The 19,324-nt window shown below is 40.9% G+C and overlaps 1 protein-coding gene across 5 annotated transcripts in view; it reads left to right on the top strand.

The window, feature by feature from the left end:
* Nucleotides 1-19,324, top strand: part of TPP2 (tripeptidyl peptidase 2) — an 88,044-nt gene that overhangs the window by 24,365 nt on the left and 44,355 nt on the right. For all 5 annotated transcript variants that reach the window (XM_014600446.3, XM_006277226.4, XM_014600448.3 and 2 more), the window contains exons 10-17: nt 2,154-2,253; nt 4,672-4,820; nt 4,968-5,083; nt 6,024-6,192; nt 13,677-13,834; nt 14,487-14,563; nt 15,291-15,397; nt 19,117-19,271. In XM_014600446.3, coding sequence (XP_014455932.1) covers nt 2,154-2,253; nt 4,672-4,820; nt 4,968-5,083; nt 6,024-6,192; nt 13,677-13,834; nt 14,487-14,563; nt 15,291-15,397; nt 19,117-19,271 — 1,031 coding nt within the window. The remainder of the gene's footprint in view (nt 1-2,153; nt 2,254-4,671; nt 4,821-4,967; nt 5,084-6,023; nt 6,193-13,676; nt 13,835-14,486; nt 14,564-15,290; nt 15,398-19,116; nt 19,272-19,324) is intronic.

Below are 19,324 nucleotides of genomic sequence, written 5' to 3'. Positions count from 1 at the left end.
ATCAGAATTTGTTTTCCTGTTGTCACTATGTATCTAATACTGTAATCTTTAATGAAGGTATTTAACCTATAATTTAAAAAAAACAAACCCTTTTTACCTTTCCCTGAGCCACTTTTCAATGGAATGATGCATCTCTGGTTTTTCTCAATATAAAACATCACTTTTGTAACAAGTGCTATTGAAACCACTTGCTGCAGTACATTTCAGCCAAGAATTCTAACACACAGACCTTAGGCTTACAAAAAGTTAACATCACTAATCAATTTAAACATTTGGTTCTAGATGAAAATAACCACCAGTCAACTTCTAAGTATTGTAGGAATCTAGAGTCCAAATTTATGGGTTCTGTTAAGAATGTTATAACTGTTTCATTGTCATCTTGTGAGAGAGAGACAGAATGAGTTAACACACCATCTCCAGCTTTTGTTAACTGGTGTTTTAAATTTAAACTAGCTGATTTGTTAGTGGGTAGAAGTTGAATTTTCATTGCCGATGCAGTGGGAATATAGCTGCAATCTGCAGGCACTCATCCACTCCTAAACAAATTGCTGTGCTACTAATTAAGTGACTCTGTGTAGCTCAGTTGTTTTTCAGGGTAGCCTACTCTCATCTCACTTCGCGTAGGCTGACTGTTGCAGTGACTACAAGCCTTTGTCATGTGAAATTTTAAAAGTTAAGTAAGTTTATTGATCAAATTAGTTTTATGAAGGAGGCTGTATGTAATAAAGAGTGACTAGGTTCCGATGCTTTGTTTCTGTAAAATAGACTTTCTGACAGGTTGAATGGCCAGGACAGGAGAGCAAAATCTAGGTGGACAAATGTAGGGGTGCTTGTTTTTACATGAAGAAATATTGATATAATGACCTAATGAAAATTGGAGATTTGTGACTGAAAAGATTGCAAAAAATAAGGTAAAAACACTGTTGAGGACGTCTGTTTCAAGGACCCCCGAAGAGGAAATAGTTTTCAGAACTATGTTGTAAACTGATATTGTAAATTATTTGGTTGTCACTCATTCAGATGCTTATTTCACTATAGCACGTGACCTGAAACTGTATAGACTTGACTTTGCATGTATTCTCATTGTATCAAGACGGTAGCAGTATTTATACTGAGGGGAGGGTCAGTCTTAAATTTAGCTTCTACTTGTAGTCCAACCTAAGCCTGTAAACTGGGAAGCTTCCAGGTGTAACTTTGGCCTGCTTGTCTTGAGACCCTTTTCTTTTCTCTAATGTATTGGAACTTTCCTGGCTTGCTGACATCAAGCTTAGCAGTCTCCCAATTCCTTATTTCCAGCACTTCTATGATGTACTTCTTTCTCTGCTGCTACTAGTAAGTATAGATTAAATGCAGAAAAAGAGATTAGTAGTTTACGGATGAATCCTATAAGGGTTCCTCTTCACAAATAAGAAACTTTGGGAAGTATAATATAGACAGGGAAGGTCATATCTCATGTCTTAGGCTGATTTAGGGTGACCTGAAGGCTGACAGTAAATATTTCGGATCTATTTGTGGTGTTTTACAAAACTTGGACTTTATTATGTGACAATTCAACACTTGGAATGTGGATACTCTTTCCAACTGAATAAAATATATTTTAATATATAGCTGCACCGCACAAGTGGCATGGGCAACCTCTGGGTGTGGCATGCGGCAGACTTGAGAAGGGACAGGCAGCACAGTGGCAGATAGGCCAGGAATCAGAAAGGAAAACAGGAGATCAGACAGGGAGCAGAAACCAGAGCAGCAGACTGAGCAGGGAAAGGAGATTGGAGTGGCACTTGGTGAGGGTATAGGGCTAACTTGTGGCAAGCCTGCTGAAAAGGGTTGTTCTTCCCTCCCCCAACCATCTCCTTTGGATTAAAGCATTTCTTAATAATTGATTGTAGACTGAAATGGGCTCCCAGTACATCGTTGTTTCTTCTATACTTAGTAGCTGCTTGGCATTCACATTTAGTCTCTAAAGAGCAAACAGCTTTGTCAAAGAAGAAAAACCTAAGTATTTCTCAACTTCTATTGTAAACTACAGAAAAATATAATTTTCCATAGTAAAATAGGCAAAAGATGTACTCTGTTATTTTGGTTTATTACTTAAATTATTTGTAATACCTCATCGATATAAAACTGTGAATACTGAAATATTTCCTTTATAGGTGTTGGTGCATATGTATCGCCTGATATGATGGTTGCTGAATATTCCTTGAGAGAGAAATTACCAGCAAATCAGTATACTTGGTCATCTAGAGGACCTAGGTATTTTTTATATAAATCATAAGTTCTTTTGTTCCATGGTTAGTTTAATCATAATATTGCTCAAAGAATAGAAGAAGGAAAGTGTAATTTTGCAGTGAGAAGTGACCTGCATGGGAGTCCTATTTGTTGAACCTCTTTATGCTCGGGACATTTTAAGCTCTTAAAGGAAAAGGCAACAAACTACCTTTCCACAAATCATTAGTTTCTTACTTCAGGGAAATGTGGAACACTACCACCCTCCATTACCAATTCCTTCATTTCTGTGGTTAGTGGAAGATAGCTTTGTATGCACCATTTGCATTTTATTTCTGCCTTGAAGACAATATTTCATTTTACAGCTAAAAGAATTTGAAACTGACATTTTTTGGGGATGTTTTCCCACTTGCCACTTCCTTGAGTTTATTTTTATTTCTGTTTTTGCTTGTTTTTTAAAGCTGACATGAAGCTGCAGGTTTTCAGTAACTTGATCACTGCTTTTAGAGCAGGCAAAAGCAGTCTTGAAATCATGGTTGTTGATCATGCTCCAAAAGTGGTCAAAGTACAGAAAGGGGTATGTGGTTGCCGTCCAAAGGCCTTAATTCTATGGCTAAGAATACGAGCATGCTGGAGCAGGGTTAGAGTGGGAGGAAGATGCCAAGATGATGCTATGGCTTATAGCATTGAAACAATTGTAGGCAGAGCTGCTACCCATAGAGCAGCAAGTGGTGGGGTTGGAGCTGATATTACACAGATAGGACCACAGGTACCCAAGAGGCAGCTGTACTCCCTGAAACAGTCCAGGACAGATGTTGCCTCTCCCTGTGCTGTGTTGTGAATTTATCACAGATCATCGTCTTTAAAATTTTAGTTAGTTGTGGGAGTGACATCAAACAACATGTAAGATCTGAGTTTTGAATCCCCCCTTTATTTTTCTTTATTATCTTTGTTGGAAGTTAATAAGGGAAAATAATTACTGTGAGCATAATCTTAAACTCTTAGGCACTCAGATGTTAAGCATAGAGCAGGAGCATCAAACAGTTGGCAGCAGGCAGTGCAGCTCTGGAACCCAGTGCTATAAATGGGGGGCAGGGTTTAGTTGCTACTGAAGACTAAAATCAGTAGGAGAAAAGTGAGGGGACAAGTAGTGGCTGTATTAGTCCCTGTGACTGGAACCCTAGGATTAACCCTCAGGTTAATGCTGCCATTCACAGCCTGTGAAAAGACCAACGGTCCAGATCTGACTCACAGGGCCGTGCGTTCAAGACCCCTGTCAAAAGTTTTCTGGTTGCCTGTATTTCTTAACTTAGATGCCAAATATTATGCTTCTAAACTGGAGTCTGTGATAGATCTGTAAAAACTGGCTAGTTTAAACATGACAAATATGCATGTTGTAAAGACTAAGCTTATCTCCTAAGCAAAGCTTTTATAGTTAAGTTGCCAACCTTGAGTAACATGTCTGGTTATTATATTTTCTTGCCTATAACATGCCTGCATATATAACATGTGCCCTTGGGAAAGAAGAAGAAAAGATTTTTTTCCTTAAAAATACCCTTAAGTAATTGAATACAACAAATTACAACATGCAAAAAACCACACATGAGCTTTCTGTGTACCTCACTTCCCTCATTATGATAGTGCAACATGTCTACAACAGAAGCCAAGCCTACTGTAGTCATCAGTGAAACCCTGGCAGCTGCAAAGGGGCTGGGGAGCATTACTGCTGCATTAATGCCCTAGCAGCTGCCCTAGCTGCTGTTCCTAACTCAAGGCAAGCTCTGCCTGACAGTAGGACTAGGTCCTTAAGTAAAAGGGCAGGAACAAGGGTGGGAGACTATCAGAGATAAAGCAACTTCATCTGTTGCACTGGGCAGAGTGAGGCATCATGTGAGAGCTGGAGCTGGAGTGGGTGTGGGGGGAAAAAAGTCTTATCTGCTTCAGCTAGGGCTTCCTGCTCTCTGACTCAAGCTGCTGTGAGCTACTGACAGTGCTGCTAGAGACAGATGGGCTGCTGTAAACTGTGTTCAACTCCACCTCCAGACAGCCTCTTTGCAGCAACCCCATGGCTCAGGCTGCCCAGGAATGCCCAGGGCTAGTACCCTGCTCTCTGCCTGGGCTGGTGACTAAATGGCATTATCATCTTTCCTCATATACAGTGCATACCCAGATTTTCAGCCTCTTCTTTTCATTAAGAAAGAAAGATGTGGGTTGTGTAAGAAAACACAGTAGTATGGCATACTGTAAGGAAAGTTTTATTGCTTATGGTTATACTACTTTGAATGTTGTGGTGTGTGTGTTGGGGAAGGTAAACTGAAGTTAGAATCTAAAGGTACCTGTTTTAAATATATTATGATAGATTTACTATAAAGGGTGGGTGGATGTATGTCTGTGACTTACATAACACAAATAAGAATATCTGGATTTTAATATTTTTAACTCCAGTACTGACGGAGCCCTTGGAGTAAGTATCAGTGCACCAGGAGGTGCTATTGCTTCTGTCCCTAACTGGACTTTACGAGGAACTCAGCTTATGAATGGCACATCTATGTCTTCTCCAAATGCATGTGGAGGCATTGCTTTAGTTCTGTCAGGTAATGTGTGCTGTTCTTTTCTTTTTAAAAATAAATTTGTTTTTCAGTACAGTTCAGTTGTATAACATTAAATCTAGCAATACTGTAGTAACTTGCATATTCTATTTTCTACTCGTACATCCTGTGATTGTTTGTTTTTAATTTTAGGTCTCAAAGCTAACAATGTTCATTATACAGTTCATTCTGTCAGAAGAGCTTTGGAAAATACTGCTGTAAAGGCTGAAAATATAGAAGTGTTTGCACAAGGACATGGTATTATCCAGGTACCTGACAGCAAAAATGAATGGAAACTATCTACTTCAAAAGGTCAACTTGAATTTGAGTCAGTTGGAGAAATTGTTACAGATGCTGCATAATCCCCTCAAGCTCGCATTTTTCTTATGAGTTTGCTCTTTTCTGTTCCGGTTTTCTGTGGCAAACTGGCTCCAAAAACATTCTTACTGAGAAATCTCATATATTTTTACATTGTTTGGGAAGTAGTCAAAGAATTACTTTACTTCATAAGATAAAAAGTTGTGAGTGAAAATGATGGCTTTCCAGTTCTTTGCTCCTATGCTTGCAGCTTTTCTGCTACCCTCACCCCCCATCCAACACCTAGGAAGAAATTTCACGGGAGCCCAGCTCTTTATCAGAACTTCTAAAAAGTTGCTTATTAAAACCCTAACCAAGACATTTTGGAATGTGGGAAGGAGCAGTAATGAATAGTGTCTGCCTGTTTTTACTATACTGCTTGTTCTAATATTGAACAAATAACGTTTTCCCTCATATTCTAGGTCCCTTTTTCCACAGGAACTTCAAACTTTTAGGGCCAGATCCAAAATGATATTAGCCAGACTTTAAGATCAGACACTTTTTTTGGATCTTGGAGGGTTCTAGTCAGTTTTGAAAAGTAGATTTTGATTTTTTTTTCGACATTTTACCATGCACCTTTAGACTATTTTATCTAATTTTGGGGAAGAAGTGCTCTTCCTTTCTCTTCTTGTATGGCATCTTTAGCCATGGTATATATTTTGTGTTGCTATATTGCTAGCACCTGCTGACAGAAAATAATAGATAACCATTGTGACTCAATGCAGATCTCATGTGCTGTGCACTATTCCTAGTAGTTATGCTTGCTAAAAACTTCAGGCTAGAAGTATAGCTTTTTATATCTGTTCTGGCTTTAAACTGAAGCATTTGGAATAATGTTGTCCTTTCTATTAGGTTGATAAAGCCTATGACTACCTCATTCAGAATTCATCGTTCACAAACAACATAGGCTTTACTGTTACTGTTGGAAACAACCGTGGAATCTACCTCAGAGATCCTGTCCAGATAGCTGCACCTTCTGACCATGGGGTTGGCATAGAACCCACCTTTCCTGAAAATACAGGTAGGAAACAGACTGGTTATACAAAAAAAAAAATGAATTTGAGAAATACATAATCATTGTGTACACTTGGTGAAGACTTACTTCTATTGAACTCGCAAAAATAATATTCACACAAATAAGCCTAAAGTTCATATTTTAAAACATTTGGATGCCGTGAGTTCTTTGCATGTATCTGTTATTAAAATAAAGAAAAGCTATAGGTTTTAATCATAAAGTTGTAACAGTGATACCATTATAAAATCAAAATGGCTTTTCCTTTCTCATCTCCAGTGTTTATTCTTGGGCTTTTCTATTTCATTTTAAGACTAAACGCTTCATTCTTATTCCCAAACCAAGGAAGTGTGTCTCTTCATTTCAGGGAATTTTCAACAAATAAGCCAAATAGCTGTTTTGTGAGAGCAAGGAAGGGTTGAAAAATTTTCTCCAGCTTTGATAGTGAGTGCATCTACATAAGACATTTACTGCAGAACCGCCTAATTAGCTCTGCAGAAAAGTCTCAGTCTCTACACATGCGGCCCTATTAGGAAACTAATTAACTCTGCTGCAAGTTAGGACTTGTAATACAAGTACTGTCCTATGGTGGAGTTCTTCAGTGCACAGCAATACACATGTAGACGCTGACACAGCTGACTGGGGCATGAAGGTGCTGTAGTGCGGGGATGCCTGTTGACCAACTTCACACTAAAGCATCCTTGTACCCCAGCCAGACCCTCCACAACAGGATGAGCAGGTCGGAGCAGCTCTAGGCTGGCAGGCTGACCTTCCTCCCCCAGGGCTTCCTGCCACCTGGGGCAGCTCTGACCCAGCTCAAAATGCTGTAGTCCCAGGTGTATGTTCAAGCGCAACACCCAGGAGCAATGAACTCCCATGCGAGATGCACTGGAGTTTATAGTTCTTGTGTTAATTGCATATGTAGACTAGCCTAGTGAGAATTTTAAAACTGGTTTTCCTCTTGTAGCCCTTATTTGGGAATGCATGCTGTTGTAAGTATGAAAAAATTTAGTTGAGAAATAATTCCTAGACTTTTTGTGGCCACAAACTTCCAAGGATGTGGTTAAATAGGACTTGCACTTCTAATGGGTGAAGTCATTTTGTAATCACTTGTTGAAAACATCTCATGATGATGTCTGAAACTTTAAGCTTTCCACTTTTTTTTTTTTTCTTGAAGCTACTTATATATACCTTACAGCAGATATAGGATAGGTAGTGTTTCTGGGGGGTACATTAAATTATGATTAATTTGGCTCAGCACTCGGAATCATGGCTGATTTAGACCTTTTGGAATCTGGATATAATCTGGAGATTTGTGATGTTGTGGCTAGAAAAGCTAGTGCAATTCTTGGCTAAACCAACTGGGGAAATTTTGAGTAAAAGTAGATAGGTGATCATGTGGGGAGAAGAGGGGAGTGAAATTCTGGTACTACAGCAGCAATTGGAGTGTTTTGTCCAATGTGGTGATGACAGACAGTTCAAGAAAAATGGTGATGAATTGGAGTGAGTTCAGAGCCATAGGCATGATTAAAGGATTGGCATTCTTAGAATGAGCTCCTTTAACCCCTCACAATATATAGTTTATCAAAAAGAAGGTTAAAGGGTGACTTGCTGAACCAAATCCAGCTCCCCTTTAGATAGCACTTATCAAAAATTGGGATTTCAGGTGACTTAGTGATTTTTTTTTTAATCCTATGCCCAATGTGCAATTGAACAAGTCCTTCTGATCATGCTGACAACAAATCCACTCTAGCCATTTATGTTCTGTTGTAGTCCTGTTCTGTCTGGGATAGTGTGTAAATCCCAAGTCTCCAAAATGGTAGTCGGGGTGGGGAATAAATGTGACTGGTTATTAGAAAGAGGGGAAGTATCCCCTCCTACCTTTCATCTCAGTAGCCTAGTTGTTAGAGCACTTATCCAGAAAATGAGAAGCAGGTTGTATGGCCACCCTCCCCCTGGCCCCAGTGATTGAAGATTTAAACCTACACGAAGGCAATACCAAGAGCCCCTTGCACAGCTGATGTTAAAGCTAGTACACTGGCTGGGAGCGAATAAGCTAGAGATACTGATGTTCTGTGACATAATAAGATGGGCATTGTGTTGGAATGGAGGGAGCCCTCTGTTCTTTTTTTCTGCCCCAAGTATGGCAGAAGAGATCCAAGTGCTGCATTTTTTTTATTTTTATTTTTTTTTTATCCAATGGCTATTAAATGTGACAAAAGCAGAAAGGATGCTCGTGCAGGAATGAGTTGTGGTGTATGTTGCACCACTGGAAATGTTTATAATCGAGACAATGTAGATCATCCACTTCTTTTGGATTTGAAGCGTGAATTAATTCAGGGAACACTTATTTCCTGTGTTATAGAATCATAGAAGTGTAAGACTGGAATAGATCTCCAGAGGTCATCTTGTCCAGCCCCCTGCTCAAAGCAACATTATCTTTCTCCAAACCATCCCATAAAACTGCTTTTCAAACTACAGAAGAGTCCTGCTGCTTGCATGGTACACAACACCATGAACACCCTCACCTTTCATAGGCAAAGCCCCTGTGGCAGGTGAGGTGCACTGTCAGTGTCCCATTGCTGTTAAAATACATTAAAATGGCCCAAGGAAGGGGGTCATGTCCCCTGTTATAGAGGAAAGCAAAAACCCCTCATGGCCTATGCTAATCTGACTGTGGTTAAAATTCCTTTCTAATTCCAGATGTGATCAATCTGACCCTGAGAGGGCAAGGCCCTCTAGTTAGAAACCTCTGGATTTTAGTACCAGCTGGAGCATTGGTATACCCAGTCAAGATCTTCAGGCTTGGCTGCAGTTAACACACAATGCTTCCAAGGAGGACAAAAAGATCCCTGACTCTGTAGGAACAGTAAGGGGAAAAAATGATTTCCTAGCCCCATGTGGCAAACAACAAATTTGAGAAGCATGGGAAAAATAAAACACCCTCTACTTAGCTGTCCTCAGATTATAGAGCAAACAAACCCACACATCACATCCCCTCGCTAGAAAACTAGAACTCCACTTTCTGTAATTCTGTTCCCTCCATAAACTTAGTTCAGCTCCTTTATTTTTCTTTCATAACTAAGCCAGCTCTGGAGCAATCTGTTACTCTCCTGCTGATAAAGTTCTCCAATATCATCTGCTCTGGGATGCAGAGTTCTTGTCATCTCCCAGTGATCCACATGGAGAGCCAGGGGAGGGGGACGCTTCTGGGTTTCCAACTGTTACTTCAAGAATAGCTGTTCTTAGGTCACCCCTGACCAATACTTATCGAGCCCTGTACTCCAGGATTGGGACCTAGGGCCCAGCAACTTCCCTCTGCCCACCTGGCCCTGCATGCTGGGATCAGATGCTGGATCCAGTGCATGGGGACCTGGGCTCCGCATGGGTCTGGAAATTTGGCAGTGGTGCCACCGTTCTGCTGCCAAATTTCTGAACCCATGCAGAGTTCTATGAGCCAGATGATGGGACCTCAAACTACAAGGGGGGCGTGGTGAAAGGGACCTTACGGTGGGTGTCTACTACAGACCACCCAACCAGGGGGAAGAGCTAGACCAGGACTTCTCCAGTCAGCTTATGGAGGCGGTTAGGTCAAGGGATGTTATTGTCATGGGTGACCTAAACTACCCAGACATTTGCTGGGAGGAGCAGACAGCCAGGTCTGACCGCTCGTGTAGGTTCCTGGCTGTATTACAGGACCTTCACCTTATCCACGAAGTGCACAGCCCCACTAGGGGTAACGCTTTGCTGGACTTGGTCCTGGCCACGGGGGATGACCTGGTGAGGGGACTGCAGGTCCTTGACCACCTGGGCAATAGCGATCATCACCTGTTGGATTTCACTATCCAATGCAGGGTGTCTAGGGCTCACACCAAAGCTAAAGCCCTTGACTTCAGAAGGGCTGACTTCAGTGAGCTTAGGAAACTAGTGGGGGAGGCACTAAGGGCCCAGAAGGTAGAGGAGATGGGAGCCCACGAGGGATGGTCGTACCTTAAGGGGGTGATCCTCCAGGCCCAAAGGATAACAGTCCCTGAGAGAAGCAACTGGGGTAAGAGTGCTCAGAAACCCCCTTGGCTCAACAAGGGCATTCAGCAATGCCTGAGGACTAAAAGGAAGGCATAAAACCAGTGGAAGGGAGGAACTGTCACCAAGGAGGAGTATTCCTCCTCAGCCCAGGAGTATAGGAGGGCTATTAGGAAGGCCAAGGCAGAGATGGAACTCAGGCTAGCATCCAGGATTAAGGACAACAAAAAGTCCTTTTTCAAGTACATTGGGAGCAAGAAGAAGGCACCAGGCAATGTAGGGCCCCTGCAAGACGCAAATGGTAATCTGGTGGCCACACCAGACAAGAAAGCTGATATTTTTGACAGTTTCTTTGCCTCTGTTTTCCTGAACAGGGACCGGGATATCCCACCTACCAGAGGTAGGGACAATCTTGGGGATAGCTCTATCAAGCCTTCAGTCAGTGCAGATGTAGTTGGGGATCTCCTGGAAGGGCTAGACATTTTTAAATCTGCAGGTCCAGATGCCTTCCACCCAAGGGTGTTGAGGGAGCTGGCAGGGGTCATCGCGGAGCCTTTGGCCCAGCTGTATGAGCATTCATGGTCATCTGGCCAGGTGCCGGGGGATTGGAAACTGGCTAATGTGGTCCCTATTTTTAAGCAGGGGAGGAAGGAGGACCCAAGTAATTATAGGCCTGTAAGCCTCACCTCGGTGCTCGGGAAGCTCTTGGAGAGGATCATCAAGGAACATATCTGTGGGGGGCCTGCAGGGGAGATCATGCTCAGGGGCAATCAGCATGGGTTCACCAAAGGCAGGTCCTGCCAGACCAACCTGATTGCCTTTTACGGCCAAGTAGCTAAATCCTTGGATGATGGTGTCACTGTGGACATAGTCTTTCTAGACTTTAAGAAGGCCTTTGACACTGTCTCTCACCCCCTCCTCATCAATAAATTAAGTGACTGCGGCATTGATGCCTGCACAGTTGGATGGGTAAAAAATTGACTGAAGGGGCACACCCAGGGAGTAGTGGTGGATGGGTTGTACTCAACCTGGCGAGATGTGAGCAGTGGGGTACCCCAGGGCTCTGTCCTCAGGCCCGCACTGTTTAATATCTTCATCAGCAACTTGGACGAGGGGGTGGAAAGCATGCTGTCCAAGTTTGCTGATGACACTAAGATGTGGGGTGAGGTGGACACACTTGAAGGGAGAGAGAGACTGCAGCTAGATTTAGACAGACTACAAAAATGGGCAGACGAGAAGTAGTTGGGGATCATTTTTCCTTCTCCCAAAGTGCTGTACCTTGGGAGAAGGAATCCACAGCATACATACAGGCTGGGGAGTTCCCTTCTTGAAAGCACAGAGGTGGAAAGGGATCTCGGAGTCATTATTGACTCCAAGATGAACATAAGCTGCCAGTGCCAGACCGCAGCCAGCAAGGCCAGCCATACTTTGTCATGCATCCAAAGGTGCGTCTCAAGCCGGTACAGAGAGGTGATACTCCCCCTCTATGCGACTTTGGTCAGGCCGCAGTTAGAGTACTGTGTCCAGTACTGGGCACCGCACTTCAAAAGGGATGTGGTCAGCCTGGAGAGGGTTCAGAGGAGGGCCAGCCGCTTGGTGAGAGGGCAGCAGGACAGGTCCTATGAGGAGAGACTGAAGGACCTGAACCTATTCAGCCTCAGCAAGAGGAGGCTGAGGCGGGGGACCTGTTGGCTGCCTAAAAGCTCATCAAGGGGGATCAACAGCAAATAGGTAGAGCCCTTTTCTCCCCAGCACCACCTGGGGTGATGAGGAACAATGGTAATAAGCTGATGGAGAATAGGTTTAGGTTGGAGATCAGGAGGCAATATTTTACAGTTAGGGTGGCCAAAATCTGGAACCAACTTCCCAGGGAGGTGGTCCTCGCCCCGACCTTGGGCATATTCAAGAGGAGGTTGGACAATCACCTGTCTGGGGTCTTGTGAACCCAGCATTCATTCCTGCCTGTGGCAGGGGGTCAGGCTAGATGATCTGTTCAGGTCCCTCCTGACCCTACCTACGATGAAACTATGATGTGGGCCTGTGGACCAGGGGTTGAGCACCCCTGCTCTAGAGAGATCTGAGTCACTGTTTTTCATATATAGTATATGCTTCTGCCACTGTTGGAGCAAGAACACTGAGCTAGATGAACCATTGGTCTGATCCAGTATGGCACTTATGTTCTTATATTTGAAGACTTATTTCATGTCTTCTCCTAATTGCCTTTTCCTAAAGCTGTGCATGCCTATTTCTTTCAATCTGTCTTCATATGGCTTGCCTTTCAAGGCCTTTATCACCTTTGTTGCCTGCCTCAATACCTTCCCTGGCTTCTCCACATCCTTTTAAAAACAAGGAGCCCAGAACTTCACAGCATAGGAGTCAACTGGCTGGTTCTCGCTCCTACCCTGGGGGTCTTTAAGAGGAGGTTAGATGAGCACCTTGCTGGGGTAATTTGACCCCAGTACTCTTCCCTGCTACAGTAGGGGGTCGGACTTGATGATCTGCTCAGGTCCCTTCCAACCCTACCAACTATGAAACTAAATGATTAGTCATTCATGCTTACCTTAAAAATCTATTAAAGCTAATTGAAGCTTCACTTCAGTTGGTTTCTTTTTTCTAGCAATTCAGCAGCGCAGATTTTAAAATCCAATTTAATTAACCCTATGTAACCTTTCTACAATATGCAAAGCTTTATGGAGCTGGAGCATAAGTAATGGCCTCTAAGAGGTATTAGGCTTGCTGAACTAGCCTAATCCAGTTTATTGGTCGGACTTCCTTCATTTTTCCTCCTTTGCTTCTGAGAGGATGGTTTTCAAGATTTGGCCATAACCTTTATTTATTTTGCCAAAGGGAAAACATCGGCTTCTGCTTTGTTAGTTTTTAGGATAAATGTTGAGTATCTGCCATATATCTAATCAGGAGCACAAATAAGCATTTTTCTTCCTAATGTTGTTCTTTAATTGAACATGCTGTTTGATATCTGTCAGAAACTGTTTTCTTTAGGATCTTAAATATTCATGTTTTCATATATCATTTTTATACATTTTGGGTATAAAGGTTTAAATGTTTTAAGATGAACATTAGTTGTACTTAGTTCATTGGCTTTATGGCGCATCTGATTCATCAGCATTGTAAATTATAGGTTTTACGTTGCAGCAAGGGGGGTGGGAATTCTGTGGCTATCAGAATCTGTGATTGTTGACTACCAGGGATTTAGACAGTTACAACATTACCTGTTCCTGTTGGGCATTCAGATAGCTCCCTTGGATTCATTTAAAAAAGGAACAAGTATGTTGTTTTTACTTAATAGCTATTAGAAAAATCTGAAACTTTTATTTTGGAGCATTCACTTTGTAAATAACTGTGTTCATCCCGATAAGTAGGTCTGTTTTTGAGTGAGTATAGCATTATTATTAATAGTGTGTAAACATTAATTTGGATTGTAACAGTTTAAAAAATTCGTCTTGTTGCAGAAAACTCTGAAAGAATCTCTCTCCAGCTCCATTTAGCTTTAACTTCAGATGCACCGTGGGTTCAGTGTCCCAGCCACTTAGAGCTCATGAATCAGTGCAGGCATATAAACATAAGGGTGGATCCTCGTGGCCTGAGGGAAGGACTACACTATACGGAGGTACTTTTAGACAAAAGAATATTCCTCTTCTCCCTTTCTTGTCTTTTTCTTCAGACTTTTGGAAACCATTTTTAATAAATAGCACCCTAGGTTTTATTTATACCTGTTGTATATTCATTTAAAAGTTGACCAATATCATATCTGTTTAAAAAAAATGTTAACATGTAGTGGTTTTATGCAGGAGACAAACTATACATTCTTTACCTCTCCTGATTTTTGCAAATGTTTGCTTCCCTGCCTCTTGTGGGCTAAGTTTAAGTATTGATAGAGTAATTAGCTTTTGCTGGTGATAGTAACAGATTCATCAGTGATGTGGGGCAAGATTTAAACTGAAATTAATTTCTATTCAGTTAATCAAGCCTGTCATGTGGAGACAGCTACACATTTGGGTGGATGTTGAATATGCAACTTAATTTAATGATCTTTTTCATTATTTTAATTCTTTCTTATTTTAAACTTCTTTTCTGAAGCGTCAGAAAGATATTTAAGCAAGTATTACAGCTTCTATAAATTTAATGAATGGTAATTATAAAGATTAGCAATGCTTTGCAGTTACTCTACTGCAGCTTATAATATATCACTTTAGATTTGCTTCTAAACATGCCTTTATGTGATTGCTTTGGTAATACTTAAAAAAAAAATTCTTTTCCAGGTGTGTGGTTATGATATAGCAATGCCTAATGCAGGCCCTTTGTTCAGAGTTCCAATAACTGTTGTTATACCAACAAGGTCAGTAGCTTTGACATTATTTTTAATGTACTTAAATTTAATTTGATTGTTATTGCTTTAGTCCATTTTTATTGCTTTTCTCGTTTTGCTGAATATAAAATATACCAGAACATGATGTTTTGACCTAATTTTCTCAGCTGTTCAAGCATTTCACAATATTTCCAATCTTCTACTCCTATGGGTAGGGGCCTGTGTGTGAAATGAGAAAACGTTGATTGTCCCATCCTAGATATGGAGGTGGCTGTTGATTTGATATAATTCTTATCACTTGGTGATACTTCCTGAAGATGCAAATACCATAGAAGAGCTTGGTAGGGGAGGTTGAACACTCATAGAGCCTCAATCCTAAAGTCATAATAATTTGGCTCATTCCATCTCCAGCGAGAGACACATTGAGTCTACAGGGTGTCGCATACCATCATGAGAATCACTGTTGGCCCGTGAAAAGAATCTAGGTATAACTTTATGAGCAGGTCCTCGTAAAGACGCTATTTGCTTTATAGCAACAATTATGAAGCTCATTCTTCTGTGAAGCGTTATTTCTCTTGAAATAGTCGGTGAGAGCAAACAAAGGGTAGTCATAATCCAAATTGATAAATGTCACTTGTTCCTATCTAGCTTTGTCAGGCCATGGGTATTTAAACACCCAGCAAGACTTTAAGACTTCTAAATAAAATTCAGTTTGACATTTTGTATAGTTAATACATTTTTAAATTTATACCCACAGAGTAAATGAATCCTCAAGCTATGACCTTTCATATACTGATGTGCATTTTAAGCCTGGTCAAATCCGAAGGCACTTTATTGAAGTTCCTCAGGGAGCTACATGGACTGGTAAGAAAAACAAATGTGCAAACTTAAAAGTTATATTGTTCAAATATTCCAGTAACTCTCTTTGAAAGTAGTCATATTTTTTCCAGAGTAAGTACTCCAGGGTTTTATCTTTTGTTGTTGTTGTTTTTATTCTAAGCCAACGATGAGATATATTTATAAATTGTGTTTTTCCTTTTTGTTTGGGGGGGGCATAGTTTTGGGGGTTTTGGAAGGAAAGTAAGGTGCGTTGTTGGGGATATTTTGGTGTAAGCTGTGTTTGGAAGAATGATACGTTTGGAAACCATCTTATTCTGTCTAGTCCTCTGTATACTATATGGAAAAATTCTAAATAAATGGGTGAATCACTCCATGAATGCTGCAGAGGCTGGGGGGCACGCTAAGGTGACCGGCAGCCACAGGGGGGTGGGGGGGGGGGGGCCAACAAGTGGCAGGTGACACCCGCAGTTGGCAGTGATGATTGGGGACCGCCCACAGACACTGCTGGTGGGGGGGGAGGTGGTGGCGAGCAGCAATTGCCCACAGGTGCCGCTGGCAGTCCACAGTGCTTTTTGCAGGGTGGGGGAGGCACCATCAAACTCGGGGGGGGGGGGGGGGGGGGTGCATGTGCACCCACGTGTACCCCCCACATGTCCCCAGTGATCACGCTGAGAATATTGCATACATTTTTGAGAAATGCTGGATTTTGCCCTGATTGGTCTGATTTTAAAAAGTATAGGAACCTGAAGTTAAAGGGGGGTAGCCTGTCTTCCCACTGAAAAATGCAAATTTCACATATATCAAAGAGAGAGTACATTCAGCAAAAAATAAACCTTTTGGGAATCTAATAGACATTAAAGAATGATACAGAATTGTTTAGAACTTGGCTACCTTTTCCTCTGTATAGTAATAATCTTTTTGTAAACTGGTTAAGATTCTAAAGCTGCTTTAGGGTGGGTATATGACTAACTTGTATTGCTGCAGAATCATGCAGACATATAAAATGTGCACTGCTGAGTAGCTGCCCAACTCTGTCCTCCTCCTGTTTCCCTTTTAAAGTACATTTGAATATACTCCAAGTTACATACTCCTGGAAAATTGGTTCAGGCATTCTCATTAGATTTGCTGGTGCTTTGCTTATAAATGATCTGAAAAATTCAGCTGCACTGTGTGTCCCAGAGAAGTCTTCCTGCCACCTCCATTTGATTGGTATAGGCTGTTCCAGGTATGAGCATTAAAACTGAGTGGGAAGCAACACTAGGATTCTGCATATAATTTAGTTTTGTTCAGTGGTCATACTGAAAATCCAAAACACATTGGGGACAAGTTAACAAAAGCAAAGGAATGGAAATGAAGGACTGGACTTGATTTCAGTTCATAAAACTGCAAGGGGACAGATGAAGGAAGTGGTGGTTGAATTTTTTGCTTTTTACTCAATTCGCCCATCAGCAAGGTCACTCACCTAGTATGAGTTGCAAAGCAAACTCTCTCTTCCAGAGCTTCAAATGAAACCTGAGTTTCCAGAGCACTCTCATTCCTTTGTTATCAAAGGATATTTGTAGAAACCTTCTGGCAAAATATCTTTCTTTCTCAAATGCTGCTTTCAGTTATTCTGTTAACTTTAGTGGCAGAGGTCTGTATACTTGATCGGAAGGCTCAGATCAGCAGTTCCCAACGTGGTGCCCGCAGATGCCATGGCGCCGCGCCCCCCCCCCCCCACACACAGTTTATTCAGGTGCCTGCGTGCATTTTCGTGATCGGTAAAAATCATTCCAACACAAAATGCTGTCATATTGGCACGTGCTGCTTTTTCTTTTAAATTCGAATGTGCCCTTGGGCACTATAAATGATTCAAGTGAGTTGTGATGATAAGATAATACATTTTGAGAATATTTCTCTTTTTTGTTTTGTTTCTCCAAAAACCTGGGAAATTGGCTGCATCAAATCTGTTAAAAAATAAATGGTTCTATTTTGGAAATTAAGCACTGAAATGTTGGGAAGCACTGGTATTAAGATGACATGCAACCTCTATTTAGCTTAGTTGCACATATGTATTATAGTAATCTTTAATTATGTGGTACTTGTTCACTGTGTAGCTCCGTATGTCATTTACTGCACTCTTCAGAGCTTCTGCCAAAGACAAGCTTGTGCAGTTTCTCATGGGCTTTCCTCTGGTATTCGTGTCTTGTCTGGTAGGAGTGCTTCAAAAGCATTCATTGATTTATTTTCCCAATGTGTCAGTGAAATAGAGGTAATTCAAACTCTGTTTTTACATGGAGATCTGAGCCACAGACTGAGGCGCAGGATTATGTAGCGCGTGGTTCAAAGCATAGTATATGCTAATATCGGTTGGAAAGTGAGCACTCAGCACTTAACATACTGGGTGCAGGTGCCCAGAAAATGAGGAATATCCAATTAGTGACCACTTACAGAAAGTAGGGCTGAAATAATTCCTCTTGCATCAAACAAGCTCTGGCAGGGAAAATAATAGAATCTAGTTCTTAAGAACAGCATTCAGTCGCTTTAAGATGGAGATCATGTTTTTAAATCTACTCTCTCAACCTACAGCTTCCAACTTGCTCAACTAGAAAGGCAGGGGACTTGCCTACAACACTTCTGTTAATTATACAGTCTTGATTAATCCCTAGAGCAGGTCTGTTCTTTGCACTGAAGTGTCTTGTAGAAATTATATCATACTATCATAATGGATATGACAAAAGGGACTTAAGATTTCTTAACCTTAGTTCTTGTCTCTGCTAACTGTTGAGTGCTTGATTTTTGTAGCTTTGCAGTTCTTTCAGTAGGTTTTTTGTTTTGTTTTGGGTGTTGTTTGTTTGTTTGTTTGTTTGTTTTTGTTGGGTTTTTTTTACAGCTTAATAGATTGCTTACAGGTGTGATAACAGAAGCATTCATCCAGCTTTCCAAGTTCACTAAAAATGTAAAACTATATACTTCCATTAGCATACTAGTATTGTTTTTGAGGCTCAGCATGTATAAGACCCTTCGTGAGTATTTAGTCCCCATTACCTATACAAATTATTCTTGACAGGCAGTTCGCTAGAGTGTTGATTAAAGACCAACATATCTGCTGTTATCTATAACACCAGATGCAACTCTGAATCTTTTCCCTGGGTTGAGTTGATGATAAAACTCTTCATAGAGAGCCAGTTGAAATCCAGAATCAGTTTGCATGATTTTTAAAATAAACATCCATATTGCTTGGTCAACAGTTTTCACTATTAAATAAATAATCACATAGCTTCTTTACACTCTTGATGTAGTCTTACTAGTTTTTCTCCATTTGAGAAGGTCCAGTCTGTATGTATTCTGTTGTCCAAACTATATGTTGACCCTGCATATAGTTTGATCCTACATTTTTTTTCATGTTCACATATTAGGAGGAAAAAAGCATTTTCCTTTAAATATTAATAACTACAGACCATGTACTGCTGTTGTGCTTGCAGAAGCTCATAGGAGAATCTAACAATCGGGATGAAAGGACCCAAAGACTTAAATGTGTGGAAAAGTTTTGTGTGACTTTTTAAAATCTTTTTTTGTGGGGGAACACATAATCGGAATAATACAATAAATTACTTGACATTTGTTTTACACCTTTAGTCATTTGTGTGATTATTAACTTTAAAATTAAAAGAACATTAGGCTTGGATTTTAAAGTCTTCTCTAGAGGTAATTTTCCATTCTCATGAATCTCTTGGCTATTCAAACTTTTCCTTTTAATGTAGAAGTTACAGTATGTTCATGTTCATCTGATGTATCTGCCAAGTTTGTGCTTCATGCTGTTCAACTAGTGAAACAAAAAGCTTATAGAAGTCATGAATTCTACAAATTTTCATCACTACCAGAAAAAGGATCAGTGATTGAAGCATTTCCTGTTCTAGTAAGTTGCTCTGAATTTAAATGCTATCACAGAAAAAAAACAGTAAAATATAA

Source organism: Alligator mississippiensis, chromosome 1, assembly GCF_030867095.1.
Source record: "Alligator mississippiensis isolate rAllMis1 chromosome 1, rAllMis1, whole genome shotgun sequence".
NCBI classification, from domain to species: Eukaryota; Metazoa; Chordata; order Crocodylia; family Alligatoridae; genus Alligator; species Alligator mississippiensis.
Note: the sequence above shows the minus strand (reverse complement) of the source record. Positions and strands in the feature narration are given on the sequence as shown.